At 46.1% G+C, this 17,969-nt stretch overlaps 1 protein-coding gene and 1 long non-coding RNA gene across 4 annotated transcripts in view; both read right to left on the bottom strand.

Moving 5' to 3' along the window:
- Positions 1-9,819, bottom strand: part of LOC132591756 (uncharacterized) — a 29,477-nt gene extending 19,658 nt beyond the window's left edge. The window contains exon 1 of the long non-coding RNA XR_009557211.1: positions 17-9,819. This is a non-coding gene — a long non-coding RNA (uncharacterized LOC132591756). The remainder of the gene's footprint in view (positions 1-16) is intronic.
- Positions 1-11,725, bottom strand: part of CCDC85C (coiled-coil domain containing 85C) — a 173,337-nt gene extending 161,612 nt beyond the window's left edge. Inside the window, exons 1-2 of one of the 3 annotated variants that reach the window (XM_035106276.2) lie at positions 10,912-11,725; positions 9,826-10,580 (exon numbers count right to left, since the gene is read on the bottom strand). In XM_035106276.2, coding sequence (XP_034962167.1) covers positions 9,826-10,531 — 706 coding nt within the window. In that variant the 5' untranslated portion in view covers positions 10,532-10,580; positions 10,912-11,725. Of the gene's footprint in view, positions 1-9,825 lie in introns of all 3 variants that reach the window. The other 2 variants (XM_035106287.2, XM_035106294.2) reach the window with 2 other exon arrangements.
- Positions 11,726-17,969: the final 6,244 nt, after the last annotated feature.

Below are 17,969 nucleotides of genomic sequence, written 5' to 3'. Positions count from 1 at the left end.
AAACTGTTTTAAAAACCTCTACCATAGGACAAACCTTGGCTACAGGTCATCACGGTTATGGAAGAGAACGTTTACACATGGTTTCAGGTTTGGACAACATGCCAAGCCAAAGCTTGGTTTATTGGCTATGCCACACACCTAGGGAGAAGCAAACAGGTGCAGTTGCCTCCTCAGGAGCCTGTGCATTCATGATATGCCATAGTTTGGCTGAGCATGATGTGCCAACAGTGATTCGAAATGGGGATATCCTGGTTCAGAGCTCACAAGCTTAGCTACGATGCTAAGTGTAGCAATAAAGAAGAAAATGGTTAATAAAACACCTCACACACTAGGAGCTGTGCAATGAAAAGGAGTGGAACCTTTCGTATTTATATTTCTCATGTCCTTGGGGAAAGGAGGGAGCGGATGCCAGTTGCTTCTTCTTCAAGAACCCTCAGGATTGTTTGAGGAGATGCCTCACAGATTTTGACCTTGAACGCTGCTATCGGGTTCTTTCTCAAAACATGTTTACACTCTCAAAACACGTCTACTCTTTTTCTAAGAGGATGTCAACCTGCAGCCTGGGCACTTTCTTCTTTTCTAAGCACAGCAGAAAAGAAAAGTAGAGAAAAGAGGGGGTTGGAAAGGTCTAACCCCAAGGCACCTGTAGTGCTGAGCTGCAAAATGAACAAGGAAGCTGCCATATACAGGAGGCAGACCATTAGCTCACCTGGTTCAGCATTATCTATATATGTACTAGAAGTGGCTCTGTGGGGTCCCAGGCAGGGACCATTCACAGCCCCTATTTGGAGACGAACAGGTAATTGAATCTTCTGCATGCAAGGCCCTTGAGCACCACTTCCTAACAAAAGAATAAACACTTGCTTTCTCCAATGCCTACTGGACCACCCTTTCAATACACATTGAGGTGGCGGCATGTGAAAACATAAAAGTAAAACTGGGCCCGCCCGCCCCTGATATGTAACAGTTGGCCTTGACACCAGACTTCTGGGTGGGGTCAAAATTGTAGAGGGTTTTTTTTTGGGGGGGGTAGTTCCAAACTCAGAGTTTACTCTCCCACCAGCAATGGTATGACAGTCCTAATGGACCGCTTTTGCTACAGCAGACTTTTCCAACTTCAGTAAAAACAGTCCGGATAAGAGTCTACATTTACATATGTATGTGAAAGCTTTTGCAAAAGGCACTTAGGATCGACTACACAGAATACTGATGCTTATCTGAGCCATTGAAGTTCTTAACATACACCCTCAGAGAAAGATCAGGTTTACAAGGAAACCCAGGAATGATGCTGAAGAAACAATATGAAGATAGGTGTCCCAACTCTCAGTGAATGAAACCCATACCCAGGACTTATCACCAAGTTGAACACCAACACCAACCACCTTTGTGGGGTCTGAAGCTGGATGTTTGGAAAACAGAGGCCTCCGTATGGGGGTGGGGGGTGGGGAGAAAATGTTGGCTTGCAGCCAGGGAGTTCCTTCCCACACAGGCAGCCAAGAAGTGGGAGGAACTGTGCTCACACACATGAGCAGATTATAACAAAGCTCAGGGAATCTATTGTTCGCAGGGCAAGTTATTCCAATAGCATACCCAAATGGAGAGCCGATTCACAAAACACTTTTCAGCGAGGCGAGCTTGATTTGCATTCCAGCCAGCTAGTAAAGTGTCTGTACTACTGCTTCGCCATGCAGCAAAATGCAGGTTTTGCCATTCGCAACATTTCACCAAAGCTTGGGGCCAATTGCAGCATCTTGTTTTACGTCCCACAGGGTGCAAAAGCAGGCTTCAGACGCAAGTCCCTTTATACAAACACACAGGACTGAACAAGGCCACAACAGCTCCACCCTCTTCATTTTTGCTGGCAAGCAAAATTTCTATTTGGTACAGAGTATACAGGCATAATTATGCACCCTTATACATCCTGGTTAATTCCAAAAGAATGTTCCACACATACTTGAGAAGGCAGAATTTATAGAGCAGTCTGATAATGATGAAGATGAAGATGATGATGATGATGATGATATCATCATCATCATTATTTGCACCCTGCCCATCTGATTGGGTTGCCCCAGATAGTCTGGGCAGCTTCCAACAAATGTAAAAGCATAATAAAACACCAAACATTAAACACGTCCCTATTCAGGACTGCTTTCAGATGTCTTCGAAAGATTGTACAGTCGTACCTTGGATCCTGAATGCCCTGGAACTCGGACGATTTGGTTCCCGAATGCCGCAAACCCGGAAGTGATTGTTCCAGTTTGCAAACGTTCTTTTGGAACCCGAACGTCTGACGGGGCTTCCGCAGCTTCTCATTGGCTGCTTCTCATTGGTTTTCAAACATTTTGGAAATCGAACGAACTTCCGGAACGGATTCTATTCTACTTCCAAGGTACTACAGTGGTACCACAGGTTAAGAACTTAATTGGTTCCGGAGGTCCGTTCTTAACCTGAAGCATTCTTAACCTGAAGCGCACTTTCTCATTGAAAGTAATGGAAAAGTGGATTGATCTGTTCCAGACAATGAAAAATACCCCCTAAAACAACAATTTAACCTGAATTTTATTGTCTAACAAGACCATCGATCCATAAAATGAAGGCAATAATCAATGTACTGTACTATAAAATAAATAAGACAGTATTGTAGATGAAAAAATTAACATCCCCCCCCTTACATGCACTGATGATAGTCATTGTGTGGGTGGGGTGTTTTTATCCATTTCTGCAGTCACACAATCAACCAGTAACTTAACTGGGCTCCACATGATTCCCAAAACAATGACAGAAGGCAGAGTCCTCCAGAGGTTCCCCCAAATGAAGGAGCAGAGCGGGGAGAAAGGCACAGAGCAGACTAACAGAAACAAATCCCAACATCCCTTACAGAATCACAAAATCTACCACTCCCCCCCCTCCCACAGGGTAGGTGAGTTTACCTGGCTAGATGCCACCCATTTTGCTACAGCTGGGGGTGGGGCAAGGGTTGGTAAAGGGCTTTTCGGCCCAGGCTAATTTTTGTTTTCTTAACAGCTTCACTGCTCTTGGTCTTCATTAGGTAAGCGTTCCTTACCTAACTTTGGGGCTGGGATGCGACCTGCTGGGCATCCTGAGGATGTCGGGGCCTGGCTCCGGGCATTCGCGGAGGCCTCCAAGAGCTCCCGCTGTTGGAGCCCAGTTGCGGAGCCTCCACAGGCCCCACAGATGTCTGGGTTTGGTTCCGGACAGCGGCGAGGCTTCCGAGAGCTCGGAACACTCACTTCCGGGTTTAAAACGTTCATAACCCAAAAAAACGTAACCCGAGGCGTTCGTAACCAGAGGCACCACTGTATATAGTTATTTATCTCCTTAACATCTGATGGGAGGGCATTCCACATGGCTGGCACCACTACCAAGAAGGCCCTCTGCCTGGTTCCCTGTACCCTCACTTCTTGCAATGAGGGAACCGCTGGAAGATGGAGGTGGAAACACTCCTTCAGCTATACAGGGTTGAAGTCATTTAGGGCTTTAAAGGTCAGCACTAAGACTCTGAATTCATTATAGTACTTAAATCCCACTATGGAATTATCTTATCCCCCAGTCAGTCCATAGATGCCTTCTACTCAGTATTGTCTACAATAATGGGCAGTGGCTCTCCAGGTAGGGATCCTTTTGGCCCAGCTAGAGGTGTTGGGGTTGAACTTTGAACTTTTCACATGCAAAACATGTGCCCAGCCACTGAGCTATGGATATTCCATGTTTCCTTCATGGCGGAAATTCAGGCAGTGTGCATATTCTTCCCAATATGTCTCCCATTTGGGCATTTACCAGAGTTAAAACTAAAGGTTAGTATAAGGTAAAGGTAAAGGGGCCCCTGACCATCAGGTCCAGTCGTGTCCAACTCTGGGGTTGCGCGCTCATCTCGCTCTATAGGCCGAGGGAGCCAGCATTTGTCCACAGACAGCTTCCGGGTCATGTGGCCAGCATGACAAAGCTGCTTCTGGCGAACCAGAGCAGCACACGGAAACGCTGTTTATCTTCCCGCCGGAGCGGTCCCTATTTATCTACTTGCACTTTGATGTGCTTTCGAACTGCTAGGTGGGCAGGAGCTGGGACTGAGCAACGGGAGCTCACCCCATTGCAGGGATTCGAACCGCCGACCTTCTGATCAGCAAGCCCTAGACTCTGTGGTTTAACCCACAGCGCCACCTGGGTCCACAAAAGGTTAGTATATAAATGAAATAAAAGAAATAAAACACTCCTCCACGTTACAGCCATAATATGGATGATTCAGCATAGGGCACCTTTCCTGCAGCAGCGACATCCCTACAAGAGATTCAACCTAAAAAGAGACCATCGCTTTCTGCGTTTTTTACCCCTCCCAAAAGCCACACATCATGTGTTTAGTGGAGGAAGTACCCAAAGAAAACTGCCTCAGCAGCAATCTGCTTTCCCGGTGCCAGACTTATTCGTCTCTCCCGTCTCTGTATTCCAGGGCAAAGGAATTCAAAGGAGCGAAACTGCCAAGTGATTTCTCAACCCCCAGAACCCTACAACATAAGGGAGGGTGGGGTGGGTGGCTTGATAGCCTAGAGGGGAAGCTTAGGCAAGTTACCACACATGTTCCTGTTGACGTCAGTGCTTCCCTGGAGCCCAACAGTGAAGTGCCAGTGCTCCCAACTTAGCAGAACAGGGGGAATTCAGAGGGCTGATGGATCCTTCCTTATGAAGATGAAACGGACACTCGGGCCTGTGCCTTGTGCCAGGGGACCCACCCACTGGGAGGTTAACGCCCCCTGCCTCTGAAGGAATAATATTTATTTTTACTTCATTCGCAAATCACTCCACCCGAGACAACCCAAAGCAACCAACATTTCAAAGTATCAAGGGTAAAAGAACACAATTTCAAGCCAGATTCCAACCAAGACGGGAATCTCTAGGAGAGATTTCCAATGTGTAGGTGCCACCACACTAAAGGACCTGTTCTTACACTTCCGGATGAAACTGGTATCTACAGGAGGTCCTCTCTCCTGCAGACCACAGTGGTCAGTTATGTAGAGGGGGAAGGCAATCGGAGCAAGGAGATATTCAGCCTGGCTTCATCTATCAGTCAGAGAAGGACCAGATGCAAGGAGCTGGCTTCTTTTCTCCCTGCCAGAAATAACACGCAGCTCCAGCTGCCATTTGCCCTGGCATTGCAGAGCCAGAGGGAAGCAAATTTGGGCCCCATCTATCAGCCAGGGGAGCTATGGATTGCTGGACCGCAGCTGTGTCCAGTTTTGGGGTCTCAATCCCCGCTATTAACACAGCCTATTCTTAAGTCACCTTAAAATTAAAAAAAATTAAAAAGAGAATCATTCAACTGAAAGGCAGGGTATAGATACTCAAAATAAGAACAAAACATAGATTATGAGGACTGAGGGTTGAACTAGATTGCAAGAAGAATTTTACAGGGACCACAGCAGCCTCCAAATTCAATAATCAAGTCTTGCTGAGCTTGTGCAAAACCTCTCTCTCTTTCTCTCTCCATCAGGGTGGAGGGCCCTGTGAATCCATTATTCAGGCACAGCCATACCGCACACACTTAAAACTGGTTCGATTGAAAGAGGCTTAGCACCGTTCATCCCAAGGTGGGACTGGAGAAACCTTTTTCCCGCTGTGGGCAATCTGTCAGAGGCGGCATGCCAGCCATGGGTGGGATCAGAACTAGAGCAGAGTCTGCAGTTTTTCTAAGACAGAACTCCTAAAGAACTGGAGAATGCTGGGAACTGTAGTTTGCTTTTTGAGCTCTTTCCCAGAACTACAACGCGGTTGATTGGCCGGTACATAAAACGCCAAAAATAAACAAACTACCATCTCCTTTGACAGGTTAGCAGAGGGTAGTTTTAAATACCTAGGAGCTAAAATGCCAGCTTGTAGAAATACTGCTATCAATTCCTATTGGCAGTGTGTAGACAGCCAAGTCTCCCAGGTTTTGTTAGCTGTTCTTGTAAGTAACAGCCCAAATGCCAGAGGCTGTTAAGGACAGTAGCATTGTGGGTAATTGTTGACTTCTGTAAGAGACCTGCCACAGCAGAGGGCCGTTCCTTTAGCGATGCATAATATAGTGTACAGTATTCTCCCATTTCCTGAACAGCAGGGATCAGGAACTGTTTTCCAGTACAGGGGTCATATCTCCCTCTCAGCAATCTTCTGGGGGCCGCATGCCAGTGGTGGGTTGAACCAGAGGCAAAAGGAGGCAGCGCAATCGTGCGATTTCTACCTCTGTACCAGCAGTCCTGCCTTTGCCCGCACACGCAGACCCACCTCTATCCTGGCATAATCTGAGCTCAAGGACACATTCCAGCCAGGCAAAAAAAAAACACTTACGGAATCATAGAATTGTAGAGTTAAAGGGGAATCCAAAGGTCATCTAGTCCAACCCCTTGCAATGCAAGCATCTCAACTGAAGCATTCATGTAAAAACCTCCTGTGAAGGAGAATCCACCACCAGAGTCCGAGGGAATCTGTTCAACTGTTGAACAGTTATTACTGCCAGAAAGTTCTTCCTGATGTTTAGCCGGAATCTCCTTTCTTGTAACTTGAAGTCATTGGTTCAGGGCCTACCCTCCTACTTGAGGAGGGTGCAAAACACAACGGGTGAGGGGTTTGGCTTAGGAGGGCCTGTGGCCTAGGGTGAGTCCCAAGGGCCAGACAGAGAGGCCATGTTTCCCTACTGAACAGGATTGTGATTATCCACCCCTTCCTCTCCATCCCTCTTTTTTTTTTTACCTCAGCTATTCCAGCCACCTTCTCTTATCACACCTCAGTTTCCTCACAACTCCATAGCATTATTATTAACAAAACTGTATTGCTTTTGAGAAGATGCCTTCTAAGCACACTTGCCTATCTAAGCACACTTGTTTGGAAGTCAAGCCCCAATGAAATCAATAGCCCATTTCACATACAACGCTAAGCCATGATTTAACATTGAAAGAAGGAACCCCAGGAAATCTGGGCTGGCACACTCCTCCATCCCTAGCATGGCTGTGAGAAGATTGGAAACTTCTACTTCTGTTTTAAATTAAGCACAGTTTAGTGTTATGTCCAGACCCTAAACCGTGGTTAATCCAATCTAAGGACAGGGAAACAAACCAGCTTTGTAAAACATGTTTTGAAGCTGTCTTGTTTCTACTAAACATAGCAAAGTCTAACCACAGCTTGTCAGGGTTTGGACGCTACAGCAAACTGCAGTTAGTCTAAAAAAGAACGGGAAGTTTCCAAATTCCTCCTTGGGGCAGCACTGGAGGAGCACTGCAAACACAAGGTCTTCTGTGGCTCATTCTCTTAATGATATCCCATAGGGCAGAGGTAACCAATGAGATGCCCTCCGGACACGGGTGGACTCTGGTGATATGGCACCCACAGCCATAGCTGTCAAGTTTTCCCTTTTCTCGCGAGGAAGCCTATTCTGCATCAGGGAATTTCCCTTGTAAAAAAAAGGGAGAACTTGACAGCTATGCCCACAGCGACGGCAAAATTAGGTGCCCCCTCCCAAAATTTATTATTTTCATGCTCTCATCCCTCTTGCCTTCTGTTCTGCAAATGCTCTCAAGTGCACTGGGTCATAGTTGCAGCAACTCAATCGCCCATCTGACCAAGGCCTAACTTTGAGTAGGTAGAAAGGTAAAGGAACCCCTGACCATTAGGTCCAGTCGTGACCGACTCTGGGGTTGTGGCGCTCATCTCGCGTTATTGGCCGAGGGAGCCGGCGTACAGCTTCCAGGTCATGTGGCCAGCATGACAAAGCCGCTTCTGGCGAACCAGAGCAGCACACAGAAACACCGTTTACCTTCCCGCTGTAATGGTACCTATTTATCTACTTGCACTTTGACGTGCTTTCAAACTGCTAGGTATAAATATAGGTGTTGCTGTTGTTGTTTTGCAGCCCCTCAGCTCAGCACCCTGTGCTACTCCAGATGTTGTTGGATCCTGTGCTACTCCAGATGTTGTTGGGTGTCACTCATCAGCCCCAACCAGCATGGCCAATGTTCAACACAAAAGCAATAGCACAAGCCTAACACAGCTGGCAAGACTTCCAAATATAAAAAGGTTAGGCATCAGTCTGCTAAGATTTGAACGGTATTTGCACATGCATTAACTATAGTGCTCAGTGCCCAACGCCCTATATAACAAATTGAAAGGTTTGTTCAAGTGAGGACCCCAAAATCCACCACTCATCCTACAATACCCAATATATTACCCATGGCTTTTCCGTTTGTATAAAGTCCAGAAAGCTTGTGCCCAGACTGAGTGGCTGCCTCATCTCCATCAACTTCTCATTCCTTGGCTACTCAAAGTCTGAACACCTTCAGAGATAATATGCTAAGTTTTATCTGAACCAAATTTGGCGGCTGCAGGCAAGGCGATAAGGAGGATAGTTTTTCACTTGGCAATCTGATCCATGTAACATTACAAAGGCACGTGTGCGCACACACATTTCGTCCTACTGTCAGCATGCTAACAAAGTTCCCGTACTCTGCTAAGCCCTTGAGACAGAATGAGCTCAACATGTAGGCAGATATATAAAATAAGTATGAGATCACATCAGCTTTTTATCAGGGTTTAGCAGAAGTGACTCAGAATATTTATATGGATCCAGTCACTGAAGAACAGCAAATTAAGCGCGCACACACACACACACACACACAAACTACACATATACTAACCAATATTTTTGGCACAGATATTGTTCAGTGAGAGAGAAAATTGCAAAGACCTAAGAATCAGCATTTTCATCATCACTTTACAGATGAGGACTTAAAACTGCCATCATCGCTATCCCTGCTATGCTTTCTGTGGTGCTCAAGCTATCAAACAGGTAACAGGAGAAAACAAAACATTAAAGGCTGAAGGGGAAAACCTTTTTTTTTACTAAACACTGTTTAATTTAGAAACTCCACACAATCCATTTATTCGGCCTTATAATGGAGCAGGAGGGAGAATCACAACTTCCACTTCAATGGCACAGCTAGCGAACATTTTGCATCCGTATCAGCAGCAAAACTGTTCTGCACTCAACCAGCCATAAAAGAAACTGGGTTTGTTTTTTTAAACAATCAGATCATCAATACCACTATTTGGGAAGCAGCATTTCAGCTACCATTGCCTGACCTGCACTCATCCAGATCTCATACGCATCCCTCTGACATCTTCTGTCCCAAAGCGCTTTTCTTACATGCTAATGAACTGAACCTGGCAAGAACCCTGGAGACAAGGGAGCTGTGTCTGTTTGTTTGTTTTGCTGCAGATGGTGAAGCCTAGACAATAGGAGGCCAGAGCCATCATTCCTGCCCAGGAGACTCTGTGGAGAAGCAAGAGCACATCATGGCCAAGCTTTCTGTTCGCACAGGAGCAAAGAAGCAGGAATTCCTAAATGACAGGCTGGTACCACGAACAGAACAGTTCATGCTGCTGTGTACTTGGGGGGGGGAGTGTCACAAGAGACACAGGTAACACAATGACTGCACGTCTGTGCTAACTGAGCACAGACACCTGGTTCCATACTTATAACGATGAGCTATACTCTCCCAAAAAGCATGCGCTGAAAAATGTGTGTGTGGGGGGTCCTTAACCACCCAAATTGCTAGCATGGCTGGGCTGTTATTACGGGTTAACTTTAACCCGTAGGGTGACTTCTGTTAAGCGAGTTGTAAGTCAGGAGGACAAGTGTCAGGTTGCAAGACAGGATCAACAGGCCTCAGACAAAGCCAAAATCCCACATGTGGGTTCCCCCTTGGACTGATCTCTAAGCTTCTTGCTATTTCCAATGGAGACAGAGAGAGAGAGAAATAAGTGGATTTAAATAAAACTTACCATTCAGTCCATTAGGGATGCTCCGGTGGTGAAGCGGTGCCGAGAGGTCATCCATCGACCTCCGGATAGCTCCGGCCTTGTTCTCAACAGGCTTGTGATGGTGAAGATGGTGGTGATGGTCTGGGCTCCCTGCGCTGCCAGTGCTAGAGGTACTGCTCCCATCTCCAACATCCCTGGTTCCAGAGCCCCCGTTCAGGTTGGTGAGGCTGGCTTGGCTGTCTATCGAACTCCGAGAGCCCGCTCCGTTCCTCTCTTCGTCCAACATCAGGACAATCTCCTTCAGCTCCATGTTCTCCCTCATGAGGGAGTCCTGCTTGGCTTCCAGCTCCTTCAGCTTCTGCTGGTACATCCCCACCTCCTTCCACATCACGCCGGCCGTGTGCCTCCCGAACCTCTGCCATTCCCTGGACAGCTTTTTCCCCTTCTGCCGGTCGTCGTCCAGGAAGCAGCAGAGCTCCCTCAGTTCGTGGTTGTCGTCCTGGAGCTTTTGGTTCACTTCCTTCAGCCCCCTGATCTCGTGCAAGTGAATCTGGAGCCTCTGGTTCACGTCCTTGATCAAGTTGCCATGCTCCACCATCAAGTTCATCTTTTCGCTCTCCAGTTTCTTCAGCCTCTTCACCAGCTCTTCCTTGCTGCACCTCAACATGTCCTCTTCCGTCACTTTGCTCAGGTCTTCCTTGGACCCTTCCACAGAATTCTTTGCCATGTTTATATAGATAGCCACTTCTACTTTTTACTCCTTTAAGAAAACTGCCCTTCACAAAAAATAAAATTATTTTTAATTTTTTTAAAAAAAAATCCTTCAGGTCAAAATGTTTTTTTATTTCAACATCTTGGAGGGTCTCTTTAAAAAAAACAACACAAACACACAAAAAACCCAGATCACTATAATTCTTCAGGGAGAGCACAACAAGGAAGAAGGAGCAAATCCAGTCATTTCTGTAAATCGCATTCTCCTGCCTACAACTCCCATGCCTTAAAATTCGACGCCAAAAAAATAAAAAAGCCACACAACCCAAATTTTAAAAAGGATCAGCTCCGAAAGCTCTGTAGCTATTTTCTCTCCAAGTGAAGCAATCAACTTACCAGAGGTTAATCAAAACCACAGCAAGCCGCGCAGGAGCGGGGGGGGGGAGGCGAGTTGCTGGCTCGTAGATCAACCTGCTTTAGGTTTTTGCCCGTTTCACTTGTTCCAACATCGCTGCCACCTCGATTCCCCGCTGCAAAATAAAACAAAAAAAAAATCTTGCGCTAGGGGCACTAAGCGCGCAACCACGGCGAACCAGCCTCCTGCCCGTAGCAGCTTGGAGAGTTATAACAAAAAACGAAACAATAATGGTTAAAAATTAAGAAACAGATCCCTTCGCCTTCGTTTTCTTCCTTTTCAGTTCCGAGGCAGGATGATGTCAGTGTGCCCTTCTTCTGTCTCTCTCTTTTTTTGGGGGGGGGGGGTTTCAAAACTGCATTTAAATTTCACGGCGAGAAGGTGATGGCGAGATGGGGTGGAGGGGAGAGCATTCCTTTAATGGAACAGACGAGCCAGGGGGAGAGGGAGAAAGAGAGCTTGAAACGACGAGGCGCCGCCTCCTCGAGGGGAGGAGAAAAGGAGGTGGGAGGCTCCGGGAGGAGGAAAACCTGGAATGCAGTTGGAGAAGCAAGAAATAGAAAAGCGAGTGCGACGGAGATCGAGAGAAAGAGAGATCTGCAACCGCGGAGACGCCCCTCTCTCCTTGCAGCGCTCTGCTCTCAGCAACCGCCGACCCCTGCACGGTTTTGCATGCGGGCAGATGACGGAGCCAAGCTCCTCCCGCTGCCTCGCGATGGCCCAATCCAGAGGACCGTGGCCAAAGGCGGCTTCTCCTCCCTGCCCCTAAGCCCGTTCAGGTTGCCTTCCCTTTCCGCCCTGGGGTCAGGTTACCGGGGAGAAGCGGCGCTGCTGGCGCGCCGCAGCCAATGAGGCGGCTGCAAGGGCGCAGTTCGAAAGAACCAGGTGCGCAAAAGGGAAAGGTAGAAGAGCGGCGCGGCGGCGCCTCTCTTAAAGGGGCCGCGCGCCCCCTCTCCCCACCCCTCACAGCAACCGGGAGCATCAGCAGACAAAAGGAGGCTCACTCCCCGCCTCGCCCCTTCTTCCTCTCTTATTCTTTTCTCTCCTCCCCATTCCCCCCCTTACTTCTAAAAGTCACCTCTAACCCGCGCCTTCGAACCCAGAGCAGTGAAAGGATCGCAGGCAACCGTGAAGCAACAGACCCAGAAAGGAGCACAACTTGGGAAATCCTCGATTTGTTGTGGCCGCAGCCTCATTTTATTTTCTCATTTCGTGTTTAGCGGCTCGGGAATTTCTTTGGTCTGTGCAAGCGAGGAAGATTGTGGGGAGGCGGCGGTCCGTTTTGAGGACGGCGAATGGAATGGTTAAGTTTGTTGGGTGGGCATATTTCTGGGTTCAGATCGGATGGGAGAAACAGCCGAGCAGGCAGACATTGGGAGCAGTGTGGGGCTAAGTAGCCGCGGACGACCATGGGGGGGTGTAACGCGAGGGAAAAGGGGCGCGCACCCACATCCCAGAGGATTTTAAAAAACACCCATCGCAGGGTGTCGGAAATGTGGCTCCTTTCGTGGACTTTCATTCAGCGTCAATCTCCCAAGCCAAGAAGCAAAACTAATAAAGGATTTTTTTTATTAAAAAAAAAAACCACCCATAAATGTGTTCTGGAGCTTTTCTCTGTTTTCTTTAGATTGAAATAAATTTCCTTACATATTTCCCTTTTTCTTCTAACCAGACCCAAGTAAAGGTTTAAATACAAAAGGAAGGTACTGTGATTCTGTTGGGGTTTCTTCCTTGTTTAAAATAAATAGGCTTGGCCTGGCTGACATCCCACCCTCTGAATTCTGTGCCTGATCTAACAGGTAAACAAGACAGAGAGATCAGCCAGCATAGGCTGGAGGTGAGAAACTATCTCCCTGGTAGAGTAGATACTTCCTATAAAGATCACAGGTTCAATCATAGGCTATAGTGAAGAGTGGCTATGAGCTTGTGACTTGGGAAGTTGAAATCTGTCCAGAGCTCAGTAGGGTATGTTAAGCAAACCACTATTGGCTTATAGGGGTCCTGGGCAAAGTGAGAAGCAGCCCTGACCTGCCTTATAGGGCAAATCCTAAGGAGGGTGAATGTATATGAATGCTTTGAACACCAGAAGTGAGCTCGGTGTGACTAGTCAGCAAAACCTTTCTTACAGGAAGTAGGCAGCTTTTTGCGTTGTCCCTGAATTGCTTGACCTTGGCAGGTTTCAGAACATTTGCACAGCATGGTCACAAGATCTGTCGTTTTATAACCTCGGAGCTGGTGCATTGGCTAAGAATGTGAGACATGAACCAGGAACCCCATAGCTGGAATTCTACTTCAGTAGCTCATTAAGGCAACAGGTAGGTAGCCGTGTTGGTCTGGATCGAAGTAAAATAAAAAAAATTCCTTCAGTAGCACCTTAAAGACCAACTAAGTTTTTATTTTGGTATGAGCTTTCGTGTGCATGCACACTTCTTCAGTTAAATAAAAAAATTCCTTCAGTAGCACCTTAAAGACCAACTAAGTTTTTATTTTGGTATGAGCTTTCGTGTGCATGCACACTTCTTCAGATACAGTGAAATGGAAGTTTCCAGGCACTTATGTAGAGAAGGGGTGGGGAGGGGTGGGGATGGGGAGGGGGGATCACTCAGAAGGGTGGTGGAAATGGGTGATTGACTGACTGATAGCTGTTGATGACCGCAAACGACTGCAAATGGTTTTGCATGAAAAAGCAAGGGTTGAGATGGCTGAAGATCGCTTATCATGTATAATGAGATAAGAACCCGATATCTCTGTTCAAACCAGGTCCCTCCATGGTTTTGAGCTTGGTGATAACAGCTATCAGTCAGTCAATCACCCATTTCCACCACCCTTCTGAGTGATCCCCCCTCCCCATCCCCACCCCTCCCCACCCCTTCTCTACATAAGTGCCTGGAAACTTCCATTTCACTGTATCTGAAGAAGTGTGCATGCACACGAAAGCTCATACCAAAATAAAAACTTAGTTGGTCTTTAAGGTGCTACTGAAGGAATTTTTTTATTTTACTTCGATCCAGACCAACACGGCTACCTACCTGTAACCAGAACTATGGAAGGCACTTCTTCAGTTAGTTGGTCTTTAAGGTGCTACTGAAGGAATTTTCATTAAGGCAAGTCACTGTGTCTCGGTGCCTGCTGAGGACATTCGCTCTCACCTGCCTCAAAGGGTGTTGTAAAGGTTGCAAGGCAAAATTTAAACAAAACGAGAAAATGTGGCTTGCACAACACCTAGATCTTGGGGCACTTTATGAATTGTCTCTATATATTAGCTTCCTCTCAATCTAGGTGCTGTGCAAAACATTGTTTTATTATCTTGCCTTGCAAGTATAAGGTCTCCAAGGTAGATGTTGTTGCAGTTTTGCGATCTTAGCAACTTGTACGCTGCAATACTATGCTGTCTTATTTGGGTGTCGGTCCCATTCATGTAAGAACCTTGTGTCAGGCTACCATCCCAAAACACAAGGACAGCAGCTGTCACGTGAATGTAAGGAAGATTATCTTTGTTAAGGCTAACAGTGATAGAGGCTCAACAGCAAGCACAAGGTCCAGAAAGTCAAGATTCCAAGTTACTTGAGCAAAGCAAGAGGTTCATAACCAAATGGAAGCTATGAACCGACTCCCGCCAAGCTTTTTAAAGACAAGGCGGGACAAGCTCACATACAATCTCTTGCTCTCCAGGCTGCAAGCACACACATGGGCTCTGTCTGGGCAGGCAGGTACACCTGGTCAGACATGAAGGCAGTGGCTGGATCTCGCCAGCAAGGCTGTGCCCTGCTCTGGGACAACTTGGTTCTCTTGTCATCTCTGATCAAACAGGTTTTGCAGGGGGGTTTGAGTCCTACAAAAATAACTGCAAATCCCACGAAGGGAGACAATGGTGGGATGGATGTACACACCACAGGCAACACTGCCTCTACTGTATCTTGCCCGAAGAACCCTCCACCCCGCCCCCCTTTCCCGTAGGGTCATAAAATTGTAGAGTTGGAAGGGACCTCAAGGGTCAACTCATCCAACCCCTTGCAATGCAGGAATCTCAAAATCCCATTGGAAACCTGGACCCGGCTTCTTCTTCTTTGGTGATCACTCGTAGCCGAGTAAGATTGTCTTCCATAACAAGGTTTTAACAATGAGTCTGTAAGTGACTGTGGAGGCCAATTCTGGATCCACACATCCTTCCACAGTGAAGACGTTGGTGTCTGGGCGAGAGTTGATCACGGTGTGGATTTGCCAAGCGTGCCTTCCTCTTAACATGTTTCTCCCTTGCGTCCTGGGTTCGAGTGTCTTAAAAGCCCACGGCACCTTTGGTAAAAGGCTGTTCTCCAACTGGAGCGCTCGCAGGCAAGTGTTTCCCAATTGTTGGTATTTATACTACATTTTTTAAAATTTGACTTGAGACAATCTTTAAACCTCTTTTGTTGACCACCACCATTACGCTTTCCATTTTTAAGTTTGGAATAGAGTAGTTGTTTTGGAAGATGATAATCAGGCATCCGCACAACATGGCCAGTCCAAGTTGATATTGAAGGATCATTGCTTCAACACTGGTGATCTTTGCTTCTTCTAGTACACTGTCTTCCCAAGTGATGTGTAAAATTTTCCGGAAACACTGTTGATTGAATCTTTCGAGCAGTTGGAGATGGCGTTTAGAAGTGGTCCATGTTTCACAAGCATACAGTAAGGTTGGTCTTAATGTCACTAGTCAGAGTAAATTGGGGCACATCGCTAAAGCACAGCCAGGACACTATATGGCATGTTGGAGACAACAGAATGATTATGATTGTAATGCATGCTTATGATGAAATACATACAGTACATCCTGTTTTCACCTTTCTAAATCTGGGCTTATCTATTGTAGACAGCAAGCTAACAAAGCCAATTCCTGTCTCTGTCTCGCAGGAAATTGCATTTTTTTAAAAAGAAATTATTTGTGCTAATTTGTGACAGGGAAATAAGGGCTGTTAATAAACAATAGTCCAAACACTCACATTTGGCCAGGGGAGCTTCATCAAGCTGCAAATGAAAGGGATTTTTAATGTGCATGCCACACTAAGCTTTTTATGCCCGTGTAATGCAGCATCAAAGTCTATCACATTCACTGCTCTGAAGAGGACAATTTTCCTCCCCTCTGTTAATCGGGGATGAGTTTACTGAGCAACACTTAATATGACAAGAACGGAAGAAAGCTCATAGGGCTAGATTTCCCCTTTAGCATGTTTCTTTGGAATTTATGGAAGCGAATTCAGCCATGATTGGTCTCTCTGTGGCAGGATGTGGTATTCTGCTCATTTCATTTTATACAGAAAGGAAGGATTACAATTAAATGAAATATCAAGTCAAACATGCATACCAAAAAAGGGCACAATTTTGGGTCATTTGACTCACAATCCCTGGAGGAAAGAACTATTGTTACTGCAGGATAGTAACATTTCCTTTTTAAATATTTGTTTGTAAGTATCAGTATGTTGTCCTCAGGGTCTTATGATATACTCACTTGATGCTGAAGAGTTACTAAGAATTCCAAATGGCATATTTTACTGAAGGCACTGCTGTCATAATTTACATACAATATAAATGTTTGCCACGTGGTTGAAAACAAATCTTTGTCCTCTACCACACCATAATTTTTTTGTTAATTTTTTAAGCACAAGCTGTGCCAATTTGACTGTACCATAAATCCTTATTTAACTCCTAAATATTTTATTTTATTCATTTTATTTTATTTTACTTTAACCATCCTGGCAGCTAACAATAAATATAGAATCAATTCTTTACCCTACTCGTCTTCCCCCTTCATGGATCAATGCCTTGTCGTGGCGAAGGGGCTTGAATAACTCAGAGAAGCTATGAGCTATGCCATGCAGGGCCACCCAAGATGGACAGGTCATAGTGGAGAGTTTTGACTAAATGTGATCCACCTGGAGAAGGAACTGGCAAGCCACTCCAGTATCCCTGCCAAGAAAACTCCATGGACAAAGACAACAGGCATATAAAAGTTATGACGCTGGAAGATGAGCCCCTCAGGTCGGAAGGCGTCCAACATGCTACTGAGGAAGAGCGGAGGACAAGTACAAGTAGATTCAGAGCTGATGAAGCGGCTGGGCCAAAGCCGAAAGGACGCTCAGTTGCGGATATGCCTGGAAGCGAAAGGAAAGTCCGATGCTGTAAAGAAAAATATTGCATAGGAACCTGGAATGTAAGAACCATGAGTGGAGGTAAGCTGGATGGGGTCAAAAATGAGATGACAAGAATAAATATCGACATCCTGGGCATCAGTGAACTAAAATGGAAGGGAATGGGCGAATTCAGTTCGGGTGACTATCATATCTACTACTGTGGGCAAGAATCCCGTAGTAGAAATGGAGTGGCCCTCATAGTCAACAAAAGAGTGGCAAAAGCTGTAATGGGATGCAATCTCAAAAATGACAGAATGATCTCGATACGAATCCAAGGCAGACCTTTTAACATCACAGTAATCCAAGTTTATGCACCAACTACCGGTGCTGAAGAAAGTGAAATTGACCAATTCTATGAAGACCTACAACACCTTCTAGAAATGACACCAAAGAAGGATGTTCTTCTCATTACAGGGGATTGGAATGCTAAAGTAGGGAATCAAGAGATAAAAGGAACAACTGGCAAGTTTGGCCTGGGAGTTCAAAATGAAGCAGGGCAAAGGCTAATAGAGTTCTGTCAAGAGAACAAGCTGGTCATCACAAACACTCTCTTCCAACAACACAAGAGAAGACTCTACACATGGATATCACCAAATGGGCAGCATCGAAATCAGATTGATTATATTCTCTGCAGCCAAAGATGGAGAAGCTCTATACAGTCAGCAAAAACAAGACCTGGAGCTGACTGTAACTCAGATCATCAGCTTCTTATAGCAAAATTCCAGCTTAAACTGAAGAAAGTAGGAAAAACCACTGGGCCAGTAAGATACAATCTGGATCAAATCCCTTATGAATACACAGTGGAAGTGAGGAACAGGTTTAAGGATTTAGATTTGGTGGACAGAGTGCCTGAAGAACTATGGATGGAGGCT

The sequence above is a fragment of the Zootoca vivipara genome, chromosome 1, assembly GCF_963506605.1.
Source record: "Zootoca vivipara chromosome 1, rZooViv1.1, whole genome shotgun sequence".
In the NCBI taxonomy this organism is placed as follows: domain Eukaryota; kingdom Metazoa; phylum Chordata; class Lepidosauria; order Squamata; family Lacertidae; genus Zootoca; species Zootoca vivipara.
This window is presented reverse-complemented; position numbering and strand designations above follow the sequence as displayed.